At 44.4% G+C, this 24,686-nt stretch overlaps 1 protein-coding gene across 1 annotated transcript in view; it reads left to right on the top strand.

Moving 5' to 3' along the window:
- Positions 1 to 24,686, top strand: part of Pigl (phosphatidylinositol glycan anchor biosynthesis class L) — a 64,392-nt gene that overhangs the window by 10,487 nt on the left and 29,219 nt on the right. Inside the window, exon 2 of the mRNA XM_038324758.2 lies at positions 4,363 to 4,462. Within this exon, the coding sequence (XP_038180686.1) occupies positions 4,363 to 4,462 (100 nt within the window). The remainder of the gene's footprint in view (positions 1 to 4,362; positions 4,463 to 24,686) is intronic.

Raw genomic sequence — 24,686 nt, 5'->3', positions numbered from 1 at the left:
ACAGAGTTTAAATTTCTTTTTTTTTTTCTTGGTTTTTCGAGACAGGGTTTCTCTGTAGCTTTGGAGCCTGTCCTGGAACTAGCTCTTGTAGACCAGGTTGGCCTTGAACTCACAGAGATCCACCTGCCTCTGCCTCCTGAGTGCTGGGATTAAACTCATGCGCAGCCACCACCACCTGGCTCAGAGTTTAAATTTCTGAATAGGCTAGGCATGGTGTTACATGACTTTAGTCCCAGCAGAAGCAGGTGAACCTAGCCTGGTCTTCATAGCAAGTTCTAGACCAGTCAGGACTACATAGTCAGATTCTGTCTTAAAAACAAAAAAGTAACTAAATAAATAAATCTTTGAATAATCGACACTTTTTTCTTTTGTTTTTCAGGACACGGTTTCTCTGTAGCTTTGGAGCCTGTCCTGGAACTAGCTTTTGTAGACCAGGCTGGTCTCGAACTCACAGAGGTCCGCCTACCTCTGCCTCCCGCGTGCTGGGATTAAAGGTGTGTTCCACCGCAGCCTGGCAACACACTTTTTATACTGGCTGGGTTTGTGTCAACTTGACACAAACTAGAATCAAAAGAGAGCAAGGAACCTCAATTAAGAAAATGCCTCCATAAGATCCAGCTGTAAGGCATTTTCTTAACTAATGGTCCATGGGGAGGGTTCAGCCACTTGTGGGTGGTGCCATCCGTGGTCTGGTGGTTCTGAATTCTACAAGAAAGCAGACTGAGCAAGCCATGAGGAACAAGCCAGTAAGCAGCACTTCTTTCCATGATGACCAGTGCTATGGAAGTGTAGTCAAGCGAACCCTTTCCTCCCCAACTTGCATTTTAGTCGTGGTGTTTCATTGCAGCACTGGAAACCCTGAGCCACTTTTCTACAGCAGTTAACCATTCTATGTTCCCTCTAGCGTGCACCGTAGTCCCAGCTTTTTCTACGTCCTCACCAACACCTACAGCTTTGCATTTTGGAATATCACCCCTCCTAGCTGATATTAAGTGATACTCTACTGTGGGTTTAATTTACATTTTCCTTCTTTGTTTTCTTTTTAGCCAAGGCTGATCTGACACGCATATATTCCTCAGCTTCCCAAGTGCTGGAAAGCTGGGAATGCGTAATCATACTTGCTGCATTTGATCTGTCAATCACATCGCTATTTCCTGGTAGTTCTCCAATGGGATACGTGAAAGTCTTTATAGAATTCTTATTGTCTTAAGTATTCAATATAGTTCAATTCTAAGTACATCTGTGTCGACAGGACTGTATCCCTCATTTTATCCCTCCCCCATTTTATAATAGTAGAAACTTGAACCTTTTCTCTTCCAAATACATTTCAAAATTAATTGATCATAATAAGTTTTCGGCGAGCGAGGGCTACACATCAATATCTTATCTCAAGCAAAGGTGGCAAAGGAAAGAGAGCAAGCACTGCTTAATTGAGTGCTTTAATGTATATTAAGTAACCTTCCAGAAAACTCTGTGGATCAGTCATTATCCACATGCTACAAGCCAAAGACCGTTGACTCAGGGTAGTTAAATGAAAAGCATACATGCACTATTTTCAGGAAATTTTCATTAGGACTTATATTAATTAGGTAATGCTCAAAGTGAGTGTGCATCTTAAGGGACACCAAAACTTCATTGTATTAATATTTGTAAGGCTCCAGAAGAGAATTAGTTATAAGGGCTGTGGTTACGTACGTTGGGAAACTAAAGAATATCAATAAGCTTTTTCTGGTATTGATGGGCCACTGGTGACTAAAGTCTTTAAAAAAGGATGCGCCAGGTGTGCTGGCGCACGCCTTTAATCCCAGCACTCAGAGCAGGTGGATCTCTGTCAGCCTGGTCTACATAGGGTGTTCCAGGCCAGCTAGAACTACAAGATAGAAAGACCCGGTCTCAATAAATAAAAATAAAAGGATGTTTTCTGTCTTAGCTATGGGCTAGGGTTACTATTGCTGTAATGAGAAGCACCATGACCAAAGGCAGCTTGGGTAAGCAAGGGTTAGTTTCACTCACAGTTCCAAGTAACAGTTCATCATCAAAAGCAGAGAGAGTGGGAACTCACCCAGGGCAGGAACCTGGAATCAGGAGCCGATACAGAGACCATGGAGGGGTAACTGACCTGCTCAGCCTGCTTTCTTATAGCCCGTAGGACCACCAACCCAGGATGGTACCACCCACAGTGGGCTGGGCACTCCCCTATTAATCACTAATTAAGAAAATGTCCTACAGGCTAGTCTGCAGCCCAGTCTTATGGAGGTATTTTCTTTTCTCTTTTTTCTTTCCTTTTTTTTTTTAACTTTTATTGATTCTTTGTGATTTCACGTCATGCATTCCAATCCCACTTATCTTCCTGTCCCCAAGCACCCGCCTTCTGCCCTTGCAACCTCCATCCCAAATCAAAACCAAATTTAAAAGAAAAACCAAAAAACAAACAAACACAAAAAGGAAAAGAATCTTGTCTTGGAAGCTGTAGTGTGGCCCATTACGTCACACAGTTCACCCGTTAGTCCTTTCATCTTGACTGCGAAGTGTTCATTGCTTTGAGCCGTTGGTCTGACTCGAGGCCTCTGGTTTCTGCGGCACACCGATAATGGCTCTCACTGGGGCTCCTCTTAGATTCCTGTTGTTCCGTGTCATGGAGATCCTGCTGTTTCCAATCTGTAGGTTTGTCCCTTTCACATGCTCCAAGAGTTCACAGTGGATTTTGGGGTGTGCCAACACATAGCACTGGTTCTGGGCCTGGATGGTAGCTGGGTTGGTCAGCCCGCCAGCTTTCCCTCATGGTCACTGTCCAGACAAGCTCTCCAGCACTGCCTCGGCTACCTCACTCAATACAGCAAGGAGCAGGGCCACTTCTCCTGCTCTCAGGGCCTCAGATCTGGGTCACCCACACTCACATCACCAGGGCCAGCTCTTGTCTGTTTTGCCCAGGCAAGGTACAGGGCTCTCCTGATTGCTATAAGGGGGAGGGGGTGGTATGGTCAGCTCACCTATGGCCCTGACCACAGGGTCAGCCCTAGTGTGCTGCCCAGATGGGGAGGGTCAGGGCTAGCTCTCCCATTCTTGTGACCCTGGGACCAGTTCTCTCACCTGCCACAGGAGGTAATAGAGAAAGGGGGAGGGGAGAGCATCTTTCACCCATGAGGCAGGCTTTTTTTTTTCTTTTAAGATTTATTTAGCCGGGCGGTGGTGGCGCACGCCTTTAATCCCAGCACTCGGGAGGCAGAGGCAGGCGGATCTCTGTGAGTTCGAGACCAGCCTGGTCTACAAGAGCTAGCTCCAGGACAGGCTCTAAAGCTGCAGAGAAACCCTGTCTCAAAAAAAAAAGATTTATTTATTATTATATAATATATATATATTATATATATATATTATATATTATATATATATATATATATATATACAGTATTCTGTCTGCATGTATCCCCATAGGCCAGAATAGGGCACCAGATCTCATTATAGATGGTTGTGAACCCACTATGTGGTTGCTGGGAATTGAACTCAGGACCTCTGGAAGAGCAACCAGTGCTCTTAATTGCTGAGCCATCTCTCCAGCACCGGAGGTATTTTCTTAATTGTGGTTCCGTCCTCTTAAATGATTTATCTTGTGCCAAGTCAACATAAAACTAGCCATCACATTTTCCCAAATGGTATCTGAACATTTTCTTATAATACTCAAGAGTGGCACCCTACCCTTTAAATAAATTTCAGAAATCTGAAGACTGGCCAGGCAATGGCCCACGCCTTTAATCCCAGCACTTAGGAGGCAGAGGCAGGTGGATCTCTGGGAGTTCAAATCCAGACTGGTCTACAAGAGCTCCAGGTCATCTAGGACTGTTAGAGAAACCCCACCTTAGGAAGGAAGGGAGGGAGGGAGGGGGAGAGGGAGGGAGAGAGAGAGAGAGAGAGAGAGAGAGAGAGAGAGAGAGAGAGAGAGAGAGAGAGAGAGAGGATAATCTGAGGATTATTTTATGTGCCTGTAAAAGTGAGGCTGGCACTCTACCCCAGTGCCTCATACATGTTAGGCACAGCATAGCACAGAGAGATGATAGATGATGATGATGATGATAGATAGATAGATAGATAGATAGATGAATGATAGATTAGTAGGTCGATGTATTTATGTATCCATGCATGCATAAATAGATACATAGGCATTGTAAATGGTGATGCTAAACTGTATGCTGCTAGTCACCCACTACCAGGACTACCTAGACATTAAATGTTCTGTTTTCTTTAATTTCTTATCATAGTCGTGGCTTTTTCAAACAGTTCAGATCACCTGGGGGACAGGATGGGATAAGAATGAGTGAGCAGCCAGGCCTCTGCTGTTAAAAAGTACCACTGTATCTGTTTCCTCAGGAAATTACTACAGTCAAGGAGAGATTCGGAAGAAAGAACTTGTGCAGAGCTGTGACATTTTGGGGATTCCACCTTCCCGGGTAACGATCATCGACAAGAGGTAATTTGTCCTTCCATAACGTAGAAACCCACTGGCGATAGATATACACTGGTACCCTGAAAGACACACCCCTACAGTGAGTGCAAATCCTTTTAACTTCAGAAGTCTTTTACTTTGGTTGTGTGGTTGGTTGGTTTTCCAGACAGGGTCACGTGTGTCCCTGGCTGGCGTTGAGCTCCCTGAGTAAGATCACTCGTGTGAGGGTGACCTTGACCTTCTCACCCAGCTGCCTCAGACCCCGGAAGTCTGGGTCACAGGTCTGTGCTGTTTAGATCAAACCCAGGACTGCACGTGTTGTGAGTATTCTACTGACCCAGCTACATCTCCAGCTTCCTGTACCTTAGAAGCAGCAATTTCCCCAAGGCTTGGTTTCTCTTAGCAGGGAACATAGAGAGACTTCTACCTGCACGGCAGTAGCGGTCAGTTCTACAATCATTATTTCTCATCGTTACTTGACCGTGGTAATGGGCAGAACTAGGATATCTACCTTTGTTTTTGTTATTTTATTGTTTTTTCAAGACAGGGTTTCTCAGTGTAGCTGTGTAGTTCTGGCTGTCCTGAAATTCTATAGAACAGGCTGGCCTCAAACTCACAGAGATCCACCTGCCTCTGGCTCCTGAGTGCTAGGATTAAAGGTGTGCGCCCCGCAGATGTCTATCTCTTAAAGAGATGGAAGAATCAGGAATTTATACTGATGGCTACAATAAAAACTATTTCAGGATTTTTACAATTTAATTTTTTTCTCCTACACTAACCATCTTGTTTTCCAACAACACAAACATAATTACTTGTTTTCTTTTCAATTTTGTTAAGAAGTTGCCTGGTGGTAGGGGCTCATCCCTTTAATCCCAGCACTTGGAAAACAAAGGCAAGCAGATCTCTGTAAGTCTGAGGCCAGCCTGGTCTACAGAATGAGTTTCAACAGCAACCAGGGCTACAAAAAAAAACCCTGTTTCAAAAAACCAAAAAATAAAAAACTAAATTAAAAAAAATAAAGGAACTAAAAATTTTTAAATACCATTTATTTTCCTATGTAAATATATTTGTTGCTGCTTACCTATTTAATTTTACAAAATCAAGGAATGGGTTTGTGAGTGTCATGAAATCTGGGACTGTACCAGTTGATTTTGTGAATTTCAAGTTTGGGCACTTAAAGATATCTCATCAGTTTATCCACGTGCTGGGGTTTGTGCTTGTGGCTTATTTATTTACTTTTGAGGTAAGGTATCACCATGTAGCCCTGGCCGTCTTAGAACCTGCTGTATACACCAGGCTAACTTTAAAAATCACAGAGCTTCACCTACCTTTGCCTCCCTAGTGCAGGGATTAAAGGCGTGTGCTACCAGGCCCAATTCCCAAGTAATAATTTTTCAAATGTTTCTTAAAATATTTTGCCTCTTGGAAGACTGAAGTAGGAATACTGCCAACAGTATAAGGCCAGCCTAAAGCAACAGAGTGGCAGAATGAGACCCTATTTTTCAAAAAAAAAAAAAAAAAAAGTAAGTGGGTAAGGAGGGGGCTAACGGTACCTGCTGTCAAACTGGACAGCCTGAGTATAATCCCAAGATTTACTAATTCCTGTATGTCATCCTGTGACACAAACTACACGAAAACAAATAGACATTTTTAAAAGTTGAAATTGTATTTATATATGTACGCACATAAACATATGGTGTTTAATATTTGCTCTGCTGGCTTTTGATTATTTTGTGTGTATGTGTGTGTGCTGTGCATGTGCGTGTGTGTGTGGGTACGTCAGAAAACAGTTTATGGGGATCTGATCTCTCCTTCCAGCCTGTGGGTTCCAAGGATGGAACTCAGATATCATCATGTTTGGTGACAGTGTCGTCACCCTCTGAGCTGAGCCAGAGTGGTAGATAAAGGGATTGTATCTCTTCTAGAATGTCTTTCTCAGTGTTTGTCATTGCTCACTGTTCTGGAGCTAACCCTAGTTTAGTGTTGGCAGGGAAGCACCAATCAGTGTCTATGGTGAATGGGTAACTTTACAAACAAAGGTGACTTCATATTTTGGAACACACGGAGGAGGAAGACATGACTCACTTGTCCGAGAAGTGCTCTCTCTTGTATGGTTTCAGGAAGACCTGCCAAGTCAAGGGCTCTCCGGTCGGCAGCGGAAGAGACCCGTCACCCTTATCACTTGTCTGTCTGTATTTTCCGTGGCTTCCCAACAAACTTGATCTCAGTTTGTTTTGGGTTGGGGTGGGACAGCTTGTTTCTTGATCGTACAAGATTAGAACCTGCATATTATTGAATGAGGGCAGGGCGTGACTGCTCTAGACAAGAGGGAAATAGATTACAATGACTGATCTGCGGGGATTGTTTTAGATAATTTCAATAGGAGGACCTTTCCCACACAAAGTCATCCACAGACAGCGTGAGTCCTGGGCAGCTCTGTAGCGTCTACAAAGATACCGTAATTATTAATCCCCATACTCATGAAGCAGAGGCGGGGGGGAGGGGAGGAGATCTCTATGAGTTTGAGGCCAGCCTGAGTTCAAGGACAGTCAGGGCTACACAAAGAAAACCCGTCTTGGAAAAAAAAAATAAGAATTAGTTGGGGGGCTGGAGAAATGGCTCAGCGGTTAAGAGCACTGCCTGCTCTTCCAAAGGTCCTGAGTTCAATTCCCGGCAACCACATGGTGGCTCACAACCATCTGTAATGAGGTCTGGTGCCCTCTTCTGGCCTGCAGGCACACACACTGACAGAATATTGTATACATAATAAATAAATAAATATTTAAAAAAAAAAGAATTAGTTGGGCATGGAGGTATACACCTATAATACCAGCTGAGCAAGGAGAATCATGAGTTTAAAGCCAACATAGGCAAGATCTACTATCATCTGTTTAATATTTTCCTGCTATTTTGATTTTTCTAATGATTTGCAATTTTGAGATATATTAGTAAACCTTTAAGCCTTTAGAAGAGTACCCAATAATAAACTAGTAGGTCAAAGAATAAGACTTGCAGTTTCGGTTTTTTTGTTTTATTTTTTTTTCTTTTACTTGGTTTGAAAGTTTTTGCTGTGCTGGAGACCAAACCTGAGCCTTGTTTGTGGTGCTCAGCAAGTGCTGCCTCCTTGGCCCCCACCCCAGCCCTGCGGCAGCTTTCTTCACTGGGAGTGAAAGCATTCTTGCTGTTTATTTTGAGTAATCTCGGTTTTGTTATTGTTGTGAATAAGATTTTATGGGTCTTTTTTTTTTTACTTTTTAATTATATTTACTGTGTGTTGTATGTCCACATGTATAACATACATTCATGCTATTGTATGTGTGTCTATGTGTGTATACATGCATGCCATGATATTCATGTTGAGATCAGAAGATATATTGTGGAAGTCGGTTCTCTCCATCCACCATGTGGCTTCCAGGGACCAAACTCAGATCGTCAGGCCAGAGTAGCTTTTTTTGAAAATTTGTACATGTTTATTCGGATGCTTATGAGCTACAGTGTGAATGGGCGTGTGTTCTCATGTGTTGTGGCACACGGATTTATGAGCATGCTCACCTGTCTATGTATGCATATAGAGGCCTGAGGTTGACATTATGTGCTAGAATGATGACAAACCACCAGCTGGCATGTATGTGGATTCTGGGGACCTGAGCTCTGGTCCCCTATCTCCCTAGCTCCAGAATAACCTTTTGTGTCCATATTTCTATTGGCCATCCTTTCAAAATAATCTTTTCTAACCATCCTAATTTGTTTTCTATTGTAATTAAACAGACACACACACACACACAAAGCTAAAAGCTACTTAGGGAGAAAAGATCAGGAGTACCTGAATGTGGTGGACCCTCCCACATTCATTCATGAGTTAGGAAAACGCCCCACTGATAAGCCCACAGGCCTCTGATGGGGGCATTTTCTCCATTGAAGTTCTCTTCCCAGGTGAACCCAGTTTGCATTAAATTGACAAGAACAACCACTAATTAGCACACTAGCAAATGCCATCCAGCTACTGCCTAGTATCTTGTCCCAAAGCTACTCACATTTTTAGTTATTATTTCATGATCTCAAAACCTGTTTTATTCTGCTTGGACCACCAATACAAAATACCACAGACAGAACAGACAGATGGCTTAAACAACAGAAATGTGTTTCCCCCAGTTCTTCATACTGAAAGTGTGAAGGCTAGTTTCTGGTAAAGGTCCTCCTCTCTACAGATGGCCACCATCACACTGTGCCTTCATGTTTGGAGCAGGCAGGTGGGGGTCTCCTGTTCTTTACGACTAGGACCTCGCTGGGCGGTAGTGGTGCATGCCTTTAATCCTAGCACTCAGGAGGCAGAGGCAGGTGGATTCTATGAGTTTGAGGCCAGTCTGGTCTACAAGAACTAGTTCCAGGACAGGCTCGAAAGCTACAGAGAAACCCTGTCTCAACAAACAAACAAAAACAAAAAGACTAGGACCTCACCCTTGTGACCACATTGAACAGAACCTTTGGGGGATAGTGCTTTAACTTACTATGAATTGAGGGAAAGTGCAATTTAGTCCATAAAAATGTGCAAGCCCCTCAGCTTCTCCTCCATCAGACTCTCTAGATCTATCACGGAGAGAAACGAAGGGAAAGGGGGAGAAGGAGGTTTCATAGCCGACCTGTAACCTGTGGTGATAATAAGTAGATATGACACCCTTACTGTCGGTGCCAAAAAGTACTCAGTACATGGCCTTGCTTAATCCTGACGGTGACCCAATTATTTTCCATTTTACAGATAAAAATTTGAGCCAGTGAGGCTGAGTCACTTGCTCAAGCTTGCTTTGCCGCCAGGCTGCAGAACCTGCATTCACCCTGAGGCCATCTGGCTGCAGTGTATAGACGCCAACCAATATATTTCCAGGCTGCTCTGTACTTTCAAAGTGTGAAATAGATACTCCTGGCTACAGACTTCCAAAGGCCCTATCACTTAATTTGTAGGCTAACTCTATGAGACAGCTTTTATGAACTTTGTTTTGTTGCACACAAAGATGCAAGAGCTTGGAGAAACTAAGAGTTTGAAGTCACACATCTAAGACATGGCAATGCTCGATAAAAATAAAAGAAAAATGGCAATGCTAGGTAAGGCTCAAAGATAGAAAGGGGATGAACTAGGTCCTGACTTCCTAGAGAGAAGTAGGTCACTGCTTTGTTAGTGTGTTTTGAAAGATCACCAGCTTAAAGTGCCTTGTGCGTGGTCAGCTGTTTGCTCTTGTGGCTCTGAGCATCGGTGCTTGATTTCAGGGATATGTTTAGCCAGAAGAACACACCCAAATAAACCCTTTGTGGGGAAAACCGTTTTCAAGGAAAGCGTGTGCTGGCTAGGTTTTGTTAACATGGCGCGAATTCGAGTCATTTGGAAAGAGGGAACCCCGACTGAGGAATTGCTTCCATCAGACTAGCCTGTGGAGACATGTGTGGGGCATTTTCTTAACTAATGATTGACGGGAGACCGTGGGTGGCGCTAGGGCAGGTGGTCCCTGGGTGCTGTAAGAAGGGCAGGCTGGGCAAGCCATAGAGAGCAAACCAGTAAACATGACCTCTGCTTCAGCTCCTCCTGCAGGGTGCTGTTTTGAGTTTCTTTGCTTTCCTCAATGCTAGACTGTGCCCTATAAGCCAAATAAACCCTTTCCTGTAACATGCTTTTGGTCGTGTGTTATCATAGCAACATGTTTTACCATAGCAACATGACAGAAGGCATAATCTCAGCCATTAGAGAACTAAATGATTACTTACACAGCTCCTTTAAAGGTAGCTTTTGCTGATTTAAGGAGTCATATAATATTAACATGCTTGTTTCGAGATGGGCCCAATTATGCACACCTATAATTCCAGCGCTGCGGAGGCAGAGACAAGAGGAGTTTAAGTTCCCAGCCTGGGCTACAGAGAAAAACTCTGTGTCAAAAACAGAAAGAGAGCCAGGCACGGAAACGCGTACCTTTAAATCTCAGTACTCATAGGTAGAAGCAGAGGTAGACAGATCTCTGTGAGTTTGAGGCCAGACTGATCTACATAGATAGTTCCAGGACAACCAGAGCTACGTAGTAAGGCCCTGTCTCAAAAAACCAACAAGAAAACATACATATATACACACAGAGAAAAAGAAGAAGCAGTTCCATAGTTGTTATTAAATGTCCAGAATAAGAAAATCATGCTGCATTTTGAAGAAAAAAATAAACGAGTTAAAGTATAGATATGAGAATAGGTGTTGATGGCGACAGCCTTCGTGCCTACTATTGGTCAGCTGTCCACTGAGCACGTGTGAGTCAGCTGAACCCTAAAGCCTCATCATTTTCGTCAATTAAAATGTGAATCCTTAACTTGCCAGCTGGTTTTACCCTTGTAAAAAGTTCTAAAGGAGTGCTAAAGGTGTCCACCTGTTTTCTGCCTGTTTGCTTGCTTTGTGGTGCTGGGGATGGAACTCAGGGCCTCAGCCTGCTGGGCAGGTGCTCTGCCAGAGTCCTAGCCTCAGCCTGCCAGTGTCTTTCTGAATCTATTGACTTCTCACTCTGTTTAGTAGCCTCCATCATTCTAAGCGGTCAGCAATTAAAGCATCTTTGTTAGCTGGGCAGTCAGTGGTGGCTCACGCTTTAATCCCAGCACTAGGGAGGCAGAGGCAGGCGGATCTCTGGGAGTTCGAGGCCAGCCTGGTCTACAGAGCTAGTTCTAGGACAGGCTTCAAAGCTACAGAGACACCCTGCCTCAAAAAAATAAATAAAATCCGTCTTTCTCAGTGTTTTATCGTAGCAGCAGTGTAGCATTAGAAAGCCTATGGCTTTAATAATTTAGCTGAACAAGGAAGTAGACTCTACTGTCCACTAAGGAGCATGAATCAGACTGACTTGCTAGCACTTCTTGGAAGTGCTTTCCAATAAATCCATACAGATAATGTAGTGAAAGAGAAGCCAGGAGGCAGGGCCTAGAACCATTGGACTGTTTGTTGAATACCTGGACCTCTCTTCCTCCTATTCCAGAACCTTCCTCCTTCAGTGGGAAACCAAAAGAGAGTGTACTTGCCTCTCTTATTGTGCGAGATTAAAATAAAACCTGAAATCCTTTCCTCCAAATGCACAGAGGGCCTGGCCTGAAGTTCACATGCACAATTCCAGCACTGCTGGCAAAACAGGGTGGGGCTCCTGGCTGCCTAAAGGAGGCAAAGGACAAGAATGTTTCCTAGAAAAGAAACCAGGGAAGGACACCAAAGTGGACCTCCTGATAGGGAGGCACCATGTGAACACACAAGCTGCTTTTATATTTCTTTAAACCTAGGTTATTCTGAGAACTGAAGAGAGGTTGGGCCTCCAAGAAACACGATTAGGGAAGTCAGTACCAAAGAAGTAAGGTGGGACCAGGGAGGGACCGCCTTAAAAAAGCTTGTGTTTGCTTCTAGAGCTCTGGTTTAGTCTGGCGTGTTACTTTTCTCTTTGCTGTAACTAAACACCTGTCAGAGGCAACCTAACGAGGGAAGGGGCTTGTTTGTTTGGTTGGTTGGTTGGTTGGTTGGTTGGTTGGCTGGTTGCTTTGGTTTCTGACTTATGATTCCAAGGGTATGCAGTCTGTTAAGTCAGGGAAGGCAGTAGGAGCAGGAATTAGCTGGTTGCATCTTCAGGCAGGATGTGGAGAGTGGTAAACGCTTAATGCTCAATTAATTAAGCGTTAATGCTTAACGCTTGCCCCAGCCATTCCCTCCCCCTCCCCCCCCCACACACATACCTTTGAGACTGGGATTCTAGCACATGGAATGGTGCCACCCAAATTTGTTGTTGTTCCTAAGCTACAAGTAATTCTTTGAGACTCTGGACAATATTTTGAGATTATTATGTTGTTCATATTTTTACTCTATTCTTCTATTTTTTTGTTGCAGTGGCCCAGTGGTAAAATTATTTTTATTACTTCTTCAGAATGATAATTTTTCTACATTTATAAATAGCAACATACGTAACTGATATGCAGGATATCTGATATGTTGACACTTATTAAGGAGTCATTCAAACACTAGAGGTGTTGAGAAACGCAGATTTAAATTTTTCTGTAAACAAAATATGTAGTATTTATTGTATGCAATGCATAAGATTCTCTCTTCCATCTCTTGTTTTCTGCTAGCAATGCTTTCCTCTGTAATTGCGGTTTGCCTACCTATAATTTCCATTTCCTGAATTCCCTTAGTTTGTATTATTTTTATTGCTTCTATTTCTTGAACAGTCTTATTGGTTTCCTTCAAATGTTTGTTTTGTCTTGGGTTTCCCGACATCCTTCAACTGATTTATTGATTTCCTCTAAGTTTTTATTGTCTCTTACTGGTGAAGAAGGACACAATTCAGTCTGATTTGTGGCAATTCCTCTGATGGCGGTGGTATGTGGACGACTGGCGGTAACTACTGTGACACTTGGAGCAACTATAGGGCTTCTCTCCTGTATGTATCCTCTCATGAGCTAGCAGGTTGGTTTTATGGCTGAACGGCCTTCCACAGGTAGGAAGGCTTTGAAAGGCTTCTTTTCCTTGTGTGTAATCTCATGGACTGTCAGGTCTGAGTGAGTGTAGAAGCCTTTATGACACGTTGTACATACAAATGACCTCTCCTTCTTTTGTACTTTCTTGTGAACTGAAAGATTAGAGGGATATTTGAAGGATCTGAAACATTCCTCGCATTTGTATTTGTTTGTGTCTCTGTGGAATCTCTCGTGGTGACCCTCACCTGTGCAGTTTGCTGCATGATTCTGGAAGTCTTCAGTCTGCACTGGCTTGGAGGAAATCCCTGGTTGTACCTCCACCATAGAGACATCAGAAGAAGCTGCAATCTGATATTCTTCCCAATACCTGGCAGTGTCCTGACGTGTTCTGAGATCCAGATGGAATGCATCAGAAACAGCTCCCTCATTGAAATCAGGAAATTTATCTATTGCCAATAATCTGTCTTGGGAGATTGGCAAGTGTCTCCTTTCATTCTCTAGAGTTGATGCAGTTGCCAATTGTTGTTCTTTAAACGTTTGATGACTTCTTTTAATGTCCTGTGCTCAGAAAAGATGGCTTCCCGCCCATGCATGGAGACATGAACATGACAGGAGGCTTCAAGCACTTGTCAGTCAGTCCCTGCATGAGTTTCCCCAGGTTTCTTCCACTTGATTCCCACAGCTCTCTCATGGCAAACTTGTCCTTGGAGTGCCCGATTTTGAGATACTGCTCCAAGACCAGCTGAGAAATCATCTGCTCATTGCTCTGTAATTTTGGCTTCAACCATGAGGTAAACATCTCCCAGAGTGTTTGCAGCTCATGCTTTGTGCAGGAGCCATTGTCATTTGGGGAAAAGTTGAGCCAAACACTAGCAGAGTTAGAGATGACTTCTTCCCACTGCACAGGAGAAACCCGGCTTGGAATAAACTCCATGTTTTCTACTACACCACCATTTTTTGATGAAAGGGGCTTAAAGGAGTCTTTGAGATGTGAGTGAAGATACTCTGCTGAGAATCCTCAGAAATATTCGAATATGGCACCTCAGGGTCTTTCTTGTGACTTGAAGATCCAAGCCACAAAGAAGGGAAATGTTTCTGTTCACCAAACTGGTCTCTTTCTAGGGCAGATGTCAGGGCTGATTCCAGCAAGTACTAAGTGTTGATGTGTCTCCAGGCCTGTGCTCTGCTTCAACTGAGCTTCTGCTCAAGCTGATGTCCTTTTATAGTGCCTGACTTCAATGATTCAATCGGTGATGCTAATTAATTTGACAATACCTTGGATCACACCTCCTGGGCGTGGCAGCTATGACCTTTTACCTAATAATCACTATGGTGAGCAGGAGGGTCTCCACTTCCAGCACTGCCTTGTAGCCTAAGAAGACCAAGTTCAGCATAGCCTATGTGAACAGCATTCACATAGCTGGAAAAAAACAGATATACTAACATATCCTATTCTTCTATGTTTTGAAGTGTTGTATATAGATTTCTCCAGACTGCTTCTCATGCTTGAACATAGCTGCCTGCTGAAGACTAGTTTTAAAAAACACAAAAAGGGTGTGGATTACCAGAGATCACCTAAAGCTTCTACCTAATGTTACTGCCATCAACTCTAGCTCACCAAATATCCTCTTTATGTGGACACATCTGTGTTTTTAGTTTATTCTCATGTTTAACTCTTAGTACTCCCCTAGATTCATAGAAGGTTGATAAAAGCGCTAGAAACAGCTTGTTGACCTGATTTTCCTTCCAAACATTAGTCTTGTGACCATTTGTTGTCCCTAGATCTCACAGGATCACGATCAGGGATCACCAGGTGTTTCTGGGACAGGTGAAGCTCCCCTTGGAGAAGCTGCATATCCTGCTCACTGCAGTGGCTTTTACGGTGCGGTGCACGCACGCCTCGCTCCATGTGTCTCCTTACAGCTATTGCCACTTCACTTTTACTTTGCTGTTGTTGTCAGTGGAGTTTGAGGGAAGAGAGCGTCACCAGTAGTGTGACGAGAATTATTTAAGACAAGAGCTCTTAGAGCCCAAGCTGCTTTCCAGTTTGTAAATGTAGCTGAGGATAGCCTTGGCCTTCTGATCTTCCTGCCTCTACCTCCTGAGTGCTGGGATTACAGGTACATGGCACCATGCCTGGTTTATGCTGGGGTTGAAACCCAGGACCTAATGCATTCCAGGCAAGCACTATACTAACCGAGCTATACACATCTTTTATTAATAATTCTTTTTATTTACATATCTATGTATGTGTGTATTTTGGGGTTTTTGTTTTGTTTTCTTTGTTTTTGTTTTTGTTTTTTGTTTTGGTTTGGGTTTTTTTTTTTTTTTTTGGAGACAGGGTTTCTCTGTGTAACAGCCCTGGCTGTCCTGGAACTCACTTTGTAGACCAGGCTGGCCTCGAACTCCCAGAGATCTGCTTGCCTCTGTCTCCCGAGTGCTGGAATTAAAGGTGTGTGCCGCCACTGCCTGTTTTCTTTCATGTTAGACAGGTGACTACTGGCAGCTGAAAAGATAGATGTAAGAATATAAGACCAAAGAAAAGAAAATGAGGAAAATACAGTGTGCTAGAAAGTGCTGCCGTCCAGGAATCATGAAGTATAAATTCTGGCTGTGATGCTATCATAAACCAGCGGTGTCTCATTCGGCAGATAATTTCTGCTCTCTGAATTTCTCTTTCGAGAAAAGATACTGATTTTACCTATTACCTCAGGAGATGCTTCTTCAAGATGGAGGAGGCAGAAACCTAAATATAAGAATTAAAACTCTTCAAAGAAGATATAGAGTAATCCTAACCTTTGGTTTGGTGCTGATCGTACACTTAGTTTCAAGATATTTGTTACAACCTGGGAAAAGTTTATTCATTCTTTTCATGAGATGACTATTGATCTCGTACCTGCAAGGATGCTGAGTGTTCCCCATGTAAACTCAAGTATCATAATCTCCTTTTAGGAGTCATCTCCTAAGCAAACTTTTATTTCTAAACTTTTAATAAATGGCTTAGGTTTTGAGTAGCTCAATTTAACAGTGCACTTTTCCTCAATAGTTCCCATGGGTCTGAGAGTATAATTCAGTGTAGCATGTATATTTGCACATGGGAGACTGCGGGTTTGCTCCTTAGCAATGCAACACACACACACACACAGAGAGAGAGAGAGAGAGAGAGAGAGAGAGAGAGAGAGAAAGAGAGAGAGAGAGAGAGATTCATCAATAGCTTCTAAAGACATTATAGGATGTGTATAGGGTGTCTATTATTTCCTTCCTTAAAAAGATTTTGCCAGACATGCTGGCACACGCCTTTAATCCCACCTGAGGCAGGTGGACCTCTGTGTCTATAGAGTAAGTTCTAGGAGAACCAAGGTTGCATGCTGAGACCCTATCTTTAAAAAAAGAAAGAAAGAATTTTTAAAAAGTTTTAATTATGTGTTAGTGTGTGAGAGAAGATGAGTGCAGTGCCCACAGAAGCCAGAAGAGGGCGTCAGATCCCCTAGAGCTGGAGTTACAGGTGGTTGTGAGCCCTGTCGTGAGGTTGGGAACCAAACCTGGGTCCTCTGCAAGAGAGAGCACTCTAACTGTTGAGCCTTTTCTCCAGCCCCTTCTTCCTTCCTCCCCTCCTCCCTTCCCTTCCTTCCTCCCTTCTCCATTCTTCTCTCCTCCTCCCCATCCCCTTTTCTGTATTGGTACTAGGGATTAAACTGAGGACTAAGGTCTACCACTGACTGAAAACTCCCATCCCTTTATTTATTCCTCTTTTAAATAACTTAAAATTGATTTCAAGATTGGGGTGCAGCTTAGTGTTAAGAGTATGTGCCTGTCATTCATAAGGTTCTGGGTTCAGTCCTCAGCACGCGCGCGCGCACACACACACACACGCACACACACACAGTAAAATCAATAAAAATTTGATAGTCTCCTCAGAGAATTGTGTATCTCCAGAAACTAGATTCAAAAATAAACTTGGGGGGGGGGGATATTAATGGTTAATGAAAAGCCGGGCGGTGGTGGCGCACGCCTTTAGTCCCAGCACTCGGGAGGCAGAGGCAGGCGGATCTCTGAGTTCGAGGCCAGCCTCGTCTACAAGAGCTAGTTCCAGGACAGGCTCTAGAAACTACAGGGAAACCCTGTCTCGAAAAAAAAAAAAAAAAAAAAAACTTAGTGAATTTATTTAATGTGTGTGGCCATTTTGCCTGCCGAGGTCAGAAGAGGGCCTTGAATTCCCTGGAACTAGAGTTACAGACTTGTGAGCCTCGTGTAACACACTCATGTGGGTGCTAGGAATCGAATCTGGGTCCTGTGAAAGAGCAGCAAGTCTTCATAAGGGCCGATACATCTCTCCATCTCCAAATAGTTATTTTAAAAATAGACTTGGGCCAAGCACAGTAGAACATGCCTGTAATCCCTACGCTTGAGATGCTGAGGCAGGAGAATTGCTGGAAATTCAAAGCCTGCTTGGACTAAAGTGTAGGATCTTATCTCAAGCAAACAAACAGACTTGGAAATTCTCTCTAGCAACAGGACTTTCTATCTGGCCCCATTTGGCCCCGTGACAGTCGGCAGGCACACCACTCTCAGATCTTCGGCACTCTGCTCCCGAAGTGAAGGTGCTGATAGATTATCTCTAAGGTCTTTGTTACAACAACCTTTTCATTACTTACCAGAGAGTAATTGACCTGCAAAAAAGGTGTGTGCCTTACAAATAAAATGTAAGAATGTAAGGTGCTCAACTTGTATTTTAGCTTTTATCTTTTTTGTTTGTTTGGTTTGGTTTGGTTTGGTTTGGTTTGATTTGGTTTTTGTTTTTCAAGACAGGATTTCTCTATTTAACAGCTCTGGCTGTCCTGGAACTCCTGCAGTAAACCAGGCTGACCTTGAACTTAAAAAGATCTGCTTCTGCCTCCTGAGTGCTGGGATTCAAGGCTTATGCCACCACAGCCCAGCTTGCTAGGATTAGTTTTAATGGTAAGGATTACTCTAACTTTTCATGGGATATAATTATCCTAAAAAGTTGTTGATGATATATCTGAAATTCATATTTTTATTTTGTTTTGTTTTGTAAACAAGATATTACACTGTACCCGACTGTTAGAACAAGCTCACTGTGTAGCCTTACGTAGCTCAAATCTATGACAGTTTCCCTGCCTCAGCCTTCCCAGTGCCGGATTGCAAACATGAGCCATCACACCAGACTTTGAAATTCAATTTTAGGGGGGGAGATTGTTTTGTTTTCAACATGGGGCCTCAGTATGTAGCCTTGCACTAAACTGGCCTGGAACTCAGAAATTCATTCCCATGTCTGAGTGCTGGGATGAAAGGCTCGCATCACTGGGTGAGAGGCCTGAAATTTGAATTTTAACGGATGTTTAATAACCCCTCCCCCGTTTTTTTTCCTGCATTGCTGGAGATTTAATCTGAGTCCTTTGGGTTTCACAGATGTTAGGCACATGGCCCAGCCCTGCCACCTACCTTTTTCCCCCCTATCTTATTTGTGTGCGTGTGTGCGTGTGTGCGTGTGTGCGTGTGTGCGTGTGTGCGTGTGTGTGTGTGTGTGTATGTGTGTGAGCGCGTGCGCACGTGCACTGGAGTGCTAGAGCACGTGTATGGAGCTTAAAGGACAATTTGCAGGAGTCGGTTCTTCCTGTCCTCCACCATGGTCAGGGTCAACAAGTGCCTTTCCCTTCGGAGCCATCTCGCTGGTTCCACCCACCTTTTATCTACTTAGCCTGAAACAGATTGTGTATATCAAATTACTGCTTGCTCTGTTGTTTACCTGTTAAATAAATTCCCAGAAATCAGGGAGGAAAGTTACCGGTGACCTATTTCCTAGAACTGGCTGCCAAGACAACACCTGACACATCTGTTATTTACAGCTTCGTCAGTGACCTTTGCCACACAATTCTTTATACCTGTGATATGCCTTAGTAGACATTTTTATTTATCTCTGATCTTTGAATAGCTGTTCAAATTTTCTCATCATTTAAACAGGGGCTGGCAAAAGGCTCAGCAGGTAAGGGTGTTTGTGGCTAAACCTGACGACCAGAGTTCAAGTCCTAGGACCCACATGATGGGAAAGAACTGACTCCCACAAGTTGGCCTCTGACCACACACACACACACAAAACATGATCAAATTAAATTTTAAAAAAAGTTTAAAAAACAGGCTGCACACCTGTAATCCCAGCACTCAGGAGGCAGAGACAGGAAGATCTCTATGAGTTCAGGGTCAGCCTGTCTGATCTACAGAGTGAGTTCCAGGACAGCCAGAGCTATTACACAGAGAAACCTTGTCTCAAAAAACAAAAGCAAACAAACAAACCAAAAAGCAGGCTACAGATGTAGCTCTATTGGTAGAGTGCATGTTTAGCATGCACCAGGCCCTGGCTTCAGTCCCAAGTGTCTCATAAAACCAGGGGTGATGGCACATTCCTGTCATCCCAGCACTGGGAAGGAGGCAGAAGGATCAGAAGTTCAATGTCACCCTTAGCTACATAACTACAAGTTCAAAGTCAGCATGAGACACATATGACCCTGTCTCCAAAAGAAAAAGCAGCAAGTAGAGATGAGATAAGATCTTACTGCATTGACCAAGCCAGTCTGGAGTTTCTGGTCCTTCTGCCCTACCCTCCTACACAGCTGGGATTATAGGCATAAAACGGTGTCTGGGTTTATGAGAGTATTTCTAATGTGCTATTTTTCATTTTGCATATGTACTGCGTGTGTGTTTGCATGTGCACGTGTGTGTATAAGCAATGCCCATGTGTCACAACTTGGATGTAGGGTAAGTAGAGTTTTTTTAGGAGTTGGTTCACCTTGCAGTGAGCTTCCAGCTGATTCTCCTGTCTCTGCCTTCTGGCTCACTGTAGGACCCCTGGTAGATTAAAGATGCACTCTACTACGTCTGGGATAATAATTCATTTTAATGTGGGTTCTGGGGATTGAACTTAGGTCTCAGACTTGTGTGGCAAACACTTTCACCTGCTGAGCTGTTTCCCTGCCCCTAAATGTGCTATTTTAATTTTGATAAATGTGGCCATGTTCAGTCTTGTCGACTAAGAACCACCGATTCATTTTAGTTTTGATAAATGTGGTCATGTTCTGTCTTGTCGACTAAGAACCACCGGTCCTGCCTCCTGCTGTCCTTCAGATTGTTTTACCAGGCTGTGACTAAACTGGCTGGGTTCTAAGGGGCTGTGATGTTTCCAGTGCAGAGGAGAGCAGGTGATGAGTCCAGGGTCTCAGGTCTGTTAGTTAGACAACGATCTGCTGCCGAGCCCTGGAGTCGTCACTGGTGCCATTTTCTTCCTGGTTCCTAGGATCTATTCTGCTGCTCCCTCTAGTAGTCTTCTTTAATGACAGCCACTGACTCTTTGTTGTTTTCTATTTGCCTGGATACTGCATTTGGGCTAGACTGTTATCGTTGCCTAAATATTCTCCACTTCCCACAATTTATTTCTCCAGGTTGCTCCCCTGTTGAACCACCCCCTCCATAATTCCTCAGTTACACCATTTGTCTATGACATGGCAAGTATCTCATACCCCAGGCAAATGGAACAGGTGTGTCTCCCACCCCACCCTCCTAAGTACCCCTTAGCTCTGGCTGTTCTCCGTCTGAAATTCCAGTCTCTTGTTAAAAGGTCTTTCCACCCCCACTCCAGCCATGGCGCCTCTTTCTTCACGACACTAGGAGTGGCTTTTTCCTTTGTTTTTGGTGCTGATGAAGAACTTGTCCTTGCTATGCAGCATACACTTTCCCACGGAGCTGTGCCTCCAGCCCAAGAAGCTGTGCTTGATGTGCATTCCAGAAGCTCCGGTCATCCCCCTCCGAACCTCCATAGCATTTTGGTCACTTTTTCTTATGATCCTTCCTCCGTCTGGGATTTCATTATTTGAAGGTTTTGCTGGTCCTTCTGTCTACTTCCCTCCCTGGTTCTATCTTTCACATCCTAGCTCAGTCAAGCCCAAATATGGAAGTACATCTCCATGAAAAGCTTTCCTGTTTCCCTCTGGCTCCCTTGGCGATCCCAGGAGGTAACACCCAGATTGCCTGATGCTCAACAGTGGGGAATTTGGAAGGATCTGGGGCCTGTGTTCTCCAGCTTTATACCTTGTCGTATTTCTTTGACTTCTCAAAATCATAAATACTACCTCTTCTTTACCACAGTGACTGTCATTTTGGTCCTATTACATAAAGACTCTAGACTGGGGATGTGGCTCACTTGGGAGTGTGCTTTCCTAGTGTGCATAAGGCTCTGAGTTCCATGCCCAGCAGGGCATAAAGAAGATGTGGTGGCACCGGCTCCTCAACCTCAGCAACTGGGAGGAGGAGGAGGAGTCAGGAGGGCCACAAGTTCAAGGTTATCCTCACCTACACAGTAAATTCAAGGTCAGACTGGCCCACGGGAGCCCTATCTCTAAATAAATTACAAACGAGTAAGAATGAGGCAGAACCGCAGTACCATAAATTTAAGTGCAGGCAGAGGTTAAATCCTTTCTCCTTTCAAAACAAGATAACACAGCCTTCTGTCAGAAGGTTTTTTGTTTTTATTGTTTCTGTTTTCTATATATTTCTAAGTATTCTTCAACTCTGGGTGACCCCACCAAATTAAGTCTGGCCACTAACAACAGAAAAGCCATGACAGAAAGGAACTTAATTTTCAGTCTGATCCTACTGGGCAGATGGAGGAGATGAAGCAACTCTTCCGTTTGGGGGCCACTGGCATGAGCTCTGGGACAGGGGAGGGGCACACACAATGAAAAAGTCTCGGTCAGACTGTGGTCTGCTTAGTCATCGTCTTGTCTCCATCCTAGCTGTGCTTGGTGACTCCTGAGAAACGCTGATCTCGCTCCTTGGGGGAGGGAGGACGGGGCACAGCCTCTGTTTCCACTGCAGTCTTGCCTTCAGCCTTGAAGCGGGGCTGGGAGGTTGTGATCACTTTAGAGCAAACCAGCTCTGTATCACCCATCCTTAGACATAACCTCTCCCTTGCCCCCACCCCATCCCCATGCCAAGTCCAGAACCTTGTAACTGCTGTACAAGTACTCTACCCAGCACCACCACCAACCCCCATAGGTTATTAGGGTGCCTGCTTGTGGGCAGAGATCAGACACGGAACAAAGACAGATAGATGTCAGACTTCATCTGCCTTGTGGACCTTGTGAGCTCGGACGAGCAGTGTTCTAACAGAAGCAGATTCTAAGTCCGGTTGCATCACTGCCGCTCTTTGTGGAAACGGAGGACTAGGAAGAGGCTAGACACAGGCAGGCAACCGCCTGGCAAACCACCCCTGCGGGGGGTGGGGGCGGCAAGGTCAGCAGCATGCCCATCTTTGAAGTGAGCTCATTACATATGTTCCTCTCTGTTGTAGCCATATCATTAAGGTGCGTTGCCTGAAACGGGTAGTCACATTGGCATTTTTCACAATGTCAGAAGTCATTAGATAGCAGCAAATGCCAAAGACCTCAGTGGCAGCCGTTTGCTAGGTAGCCCCACCGACGTCAGTAATCTGGCCAAGGCAGATTCAGTTTTTTGTTTTGTTTTGTTGGTCTTTTGAGACAAGGTTTCTTTGTATAGCCCTGGCTGTCCTGGAACTAGGTTTGTAGACCCGGCTATTCTCAAACTTACAGAGATCCTCCTGCTTCTACCTCCCAAGTGCTGGGATTAAAGGTATATATATGCCACCACCACTCGGCTTTTTTTTTTTTTTTTTTTTTTTTTTTGTGAAACATAGAAACATAGTCTCACTGTATAGCTCTTGCTGACCTGGAACTAACCATGTAGACCAGGCTGGCCTCAAGCTCAGAGGCCCACCTGCCTCTGTCTCCTGACTGCTGAGATTAATGCACATGCCACTGCTGTACCAATCTTAATTATTAATATTAACTCTCATATCACACAGCTCACATGCACATGTGTGGTTTACAGAATGAGCATAAGTTAAAGAGGCTGCAGCAGGGTTCTGAAGGTTTCAGAACTGGATGAGAGGGAGTCTGTATTGCTAAGATAATGAACTGGACTGATGGTGGGCCAGGACGGAGTTGCTGCAGGAGCTGCTGGAGTCAGGACTGGAGAGAGAAGCTGCAGAATCTGGCTTGGAAGGCCAGCCTGGGCCCACAGCAGGAAACAGCGAGTCTGGGGCCTGCAGCAAACAGGTGGTGGGCAGGCCATAGAATGAGCCTCATCAACAGCAAGGGGCCCAGCCAGTCTGAAGCTCCAGGGACAGTTGTTAGGAGGTCCTCTGCTTGTCAGTCCATGACACACACCCAGGTATCAGACGGCAAGCTGTTGTAATGCCATGCCATCACAGTGTTGGGTGTCTGTTACTTCATAGGGTCCAGGAGAGGGAGTCACCTTTTCCTTAGTCTGGTGTGTTTGATAATTCCTTGGGCTTGGTTATAATTTCAATACAACTATATGCCCCTACTGTCTCAATTCATCCCATTTTAAAAACAAATATTCATCTTTTACTCAACGCCAAAGCTCAACAAGTGAAGATTCTTTTTCCTTTGGTTTTATTGTGTGTGTGTGTGTGTATGGGCTTTTTGCCTCCATGTGTGTTTGTGCACCACCTGTGTGCAGTGGTGGGGAGGATACAAGAGGGGATCCCGTGGGACTAGAGCTACAGAGGATTTTGAACCACATCAGTGCTGGGACTCCACCTTTCCTGTCCTCTGAAAGAGCAGCCAATGCTCCAGACCATTGAGCCGTTCCGCCAGCCCTAAATGGCTCCCTTACTTCTCCCAGGGATAAGTCATTTGTCATTCTGTGCTAGATAGGTGGAGCCTGACAGATGGTGGTTTCGAGGCTACCCAGGGGCTGCTGTCCTCCCCTTTCCTCAAAATCAACTCGAAAGGTACTTGTAATTTGGAGTCTCTTAGGGCAAGACAAAGCCTGAAAAACCACTGTTTAATACAATGTGGAGTAGCACAGAGCGGAGCGCAGCCTGACCCCACCACCACTGTTTTATACAGTGTGGAGTATCACAGAGCAGTGTGGAGTAGCACAGAGCAGTGTGGAGTAGCACAGAGCAGTGTGGAGTAGCACAGAGCGGAGCGCAGCCTGACCCCAACACCACAGTAAACAGCAAACTGTGAAGCAAGATTTCCTATAAGAGCTTTGCAAGCTTTGTTGCAGCAATATGAAGGAGGAGCACAGGGTACTGATTTCCGTAGAGTACTGTTATTCAAACACAAACCCTCTGCAGCCTCGAGTACCCTTTTCAAAATACCAAAGAAAAGGCAGGACTCCGCGGGAATTGGGGCACTTTGATTACTCACACAGGGTCTCCAGTCTACATGCAGCAGTAGTGTGTAGAGTGGTATGTAGAGCGCGTGTAAGGCGTGTCTGTAGAGCAGAGAGAAACGGTCCCAGCGCTTCAGGCTGAACTACTAATTGGTACTTCTCTGCCAGGCCTTGCCTTCCTTCTCCTGTACTATCTTGGAAGAGGGTAAGTGGTCGTTAGCCCCCTGCATCAGCCTGTAGACGCTGCGGCATCCCTGCAAAGATGTGGCCTTGTGACCCTCAGACAAGGTCAAGGGAATATTTCCCACAGGTGCCAAGCGCTTGTGATTTCCTGGCCCATTTTACAGTTTAGGAGAAAGGAAAAAACCATGTTGTGATTCCATCTGGGAGACCCAAGCCTTGTATAGAAGAGTTTCCTGGGACATTTAATCCGTCTAGGCTCCTAAATTGCTTGCAGATGAGGCCCTCATCAGGACAGACACTTCATAAGTGAGTGTAGTGATTTTTGTAACTCTCTCTTACACCTCCCAATTCATGTTTTTCT

This window comes from Arvicola amphibius, chromosome 4 (genome assembly GCF_903992535.2).
Source record: "Arvicola amphibius chromosome 4, mArvAmp1.2, whole genome shotgun sequence".
Taxonomy (NCBI): domain Eukaryota; kingdom Metazoa; phylum Chordata; class Mammalia; order Rodentia; family Cricetidae; genus Arvicola; species Arvicola amphibius.
Note: the sequence above shows the minus strand (reverse complement) of the source record. Positions and strands in the feature narration are given on the sequence as shown.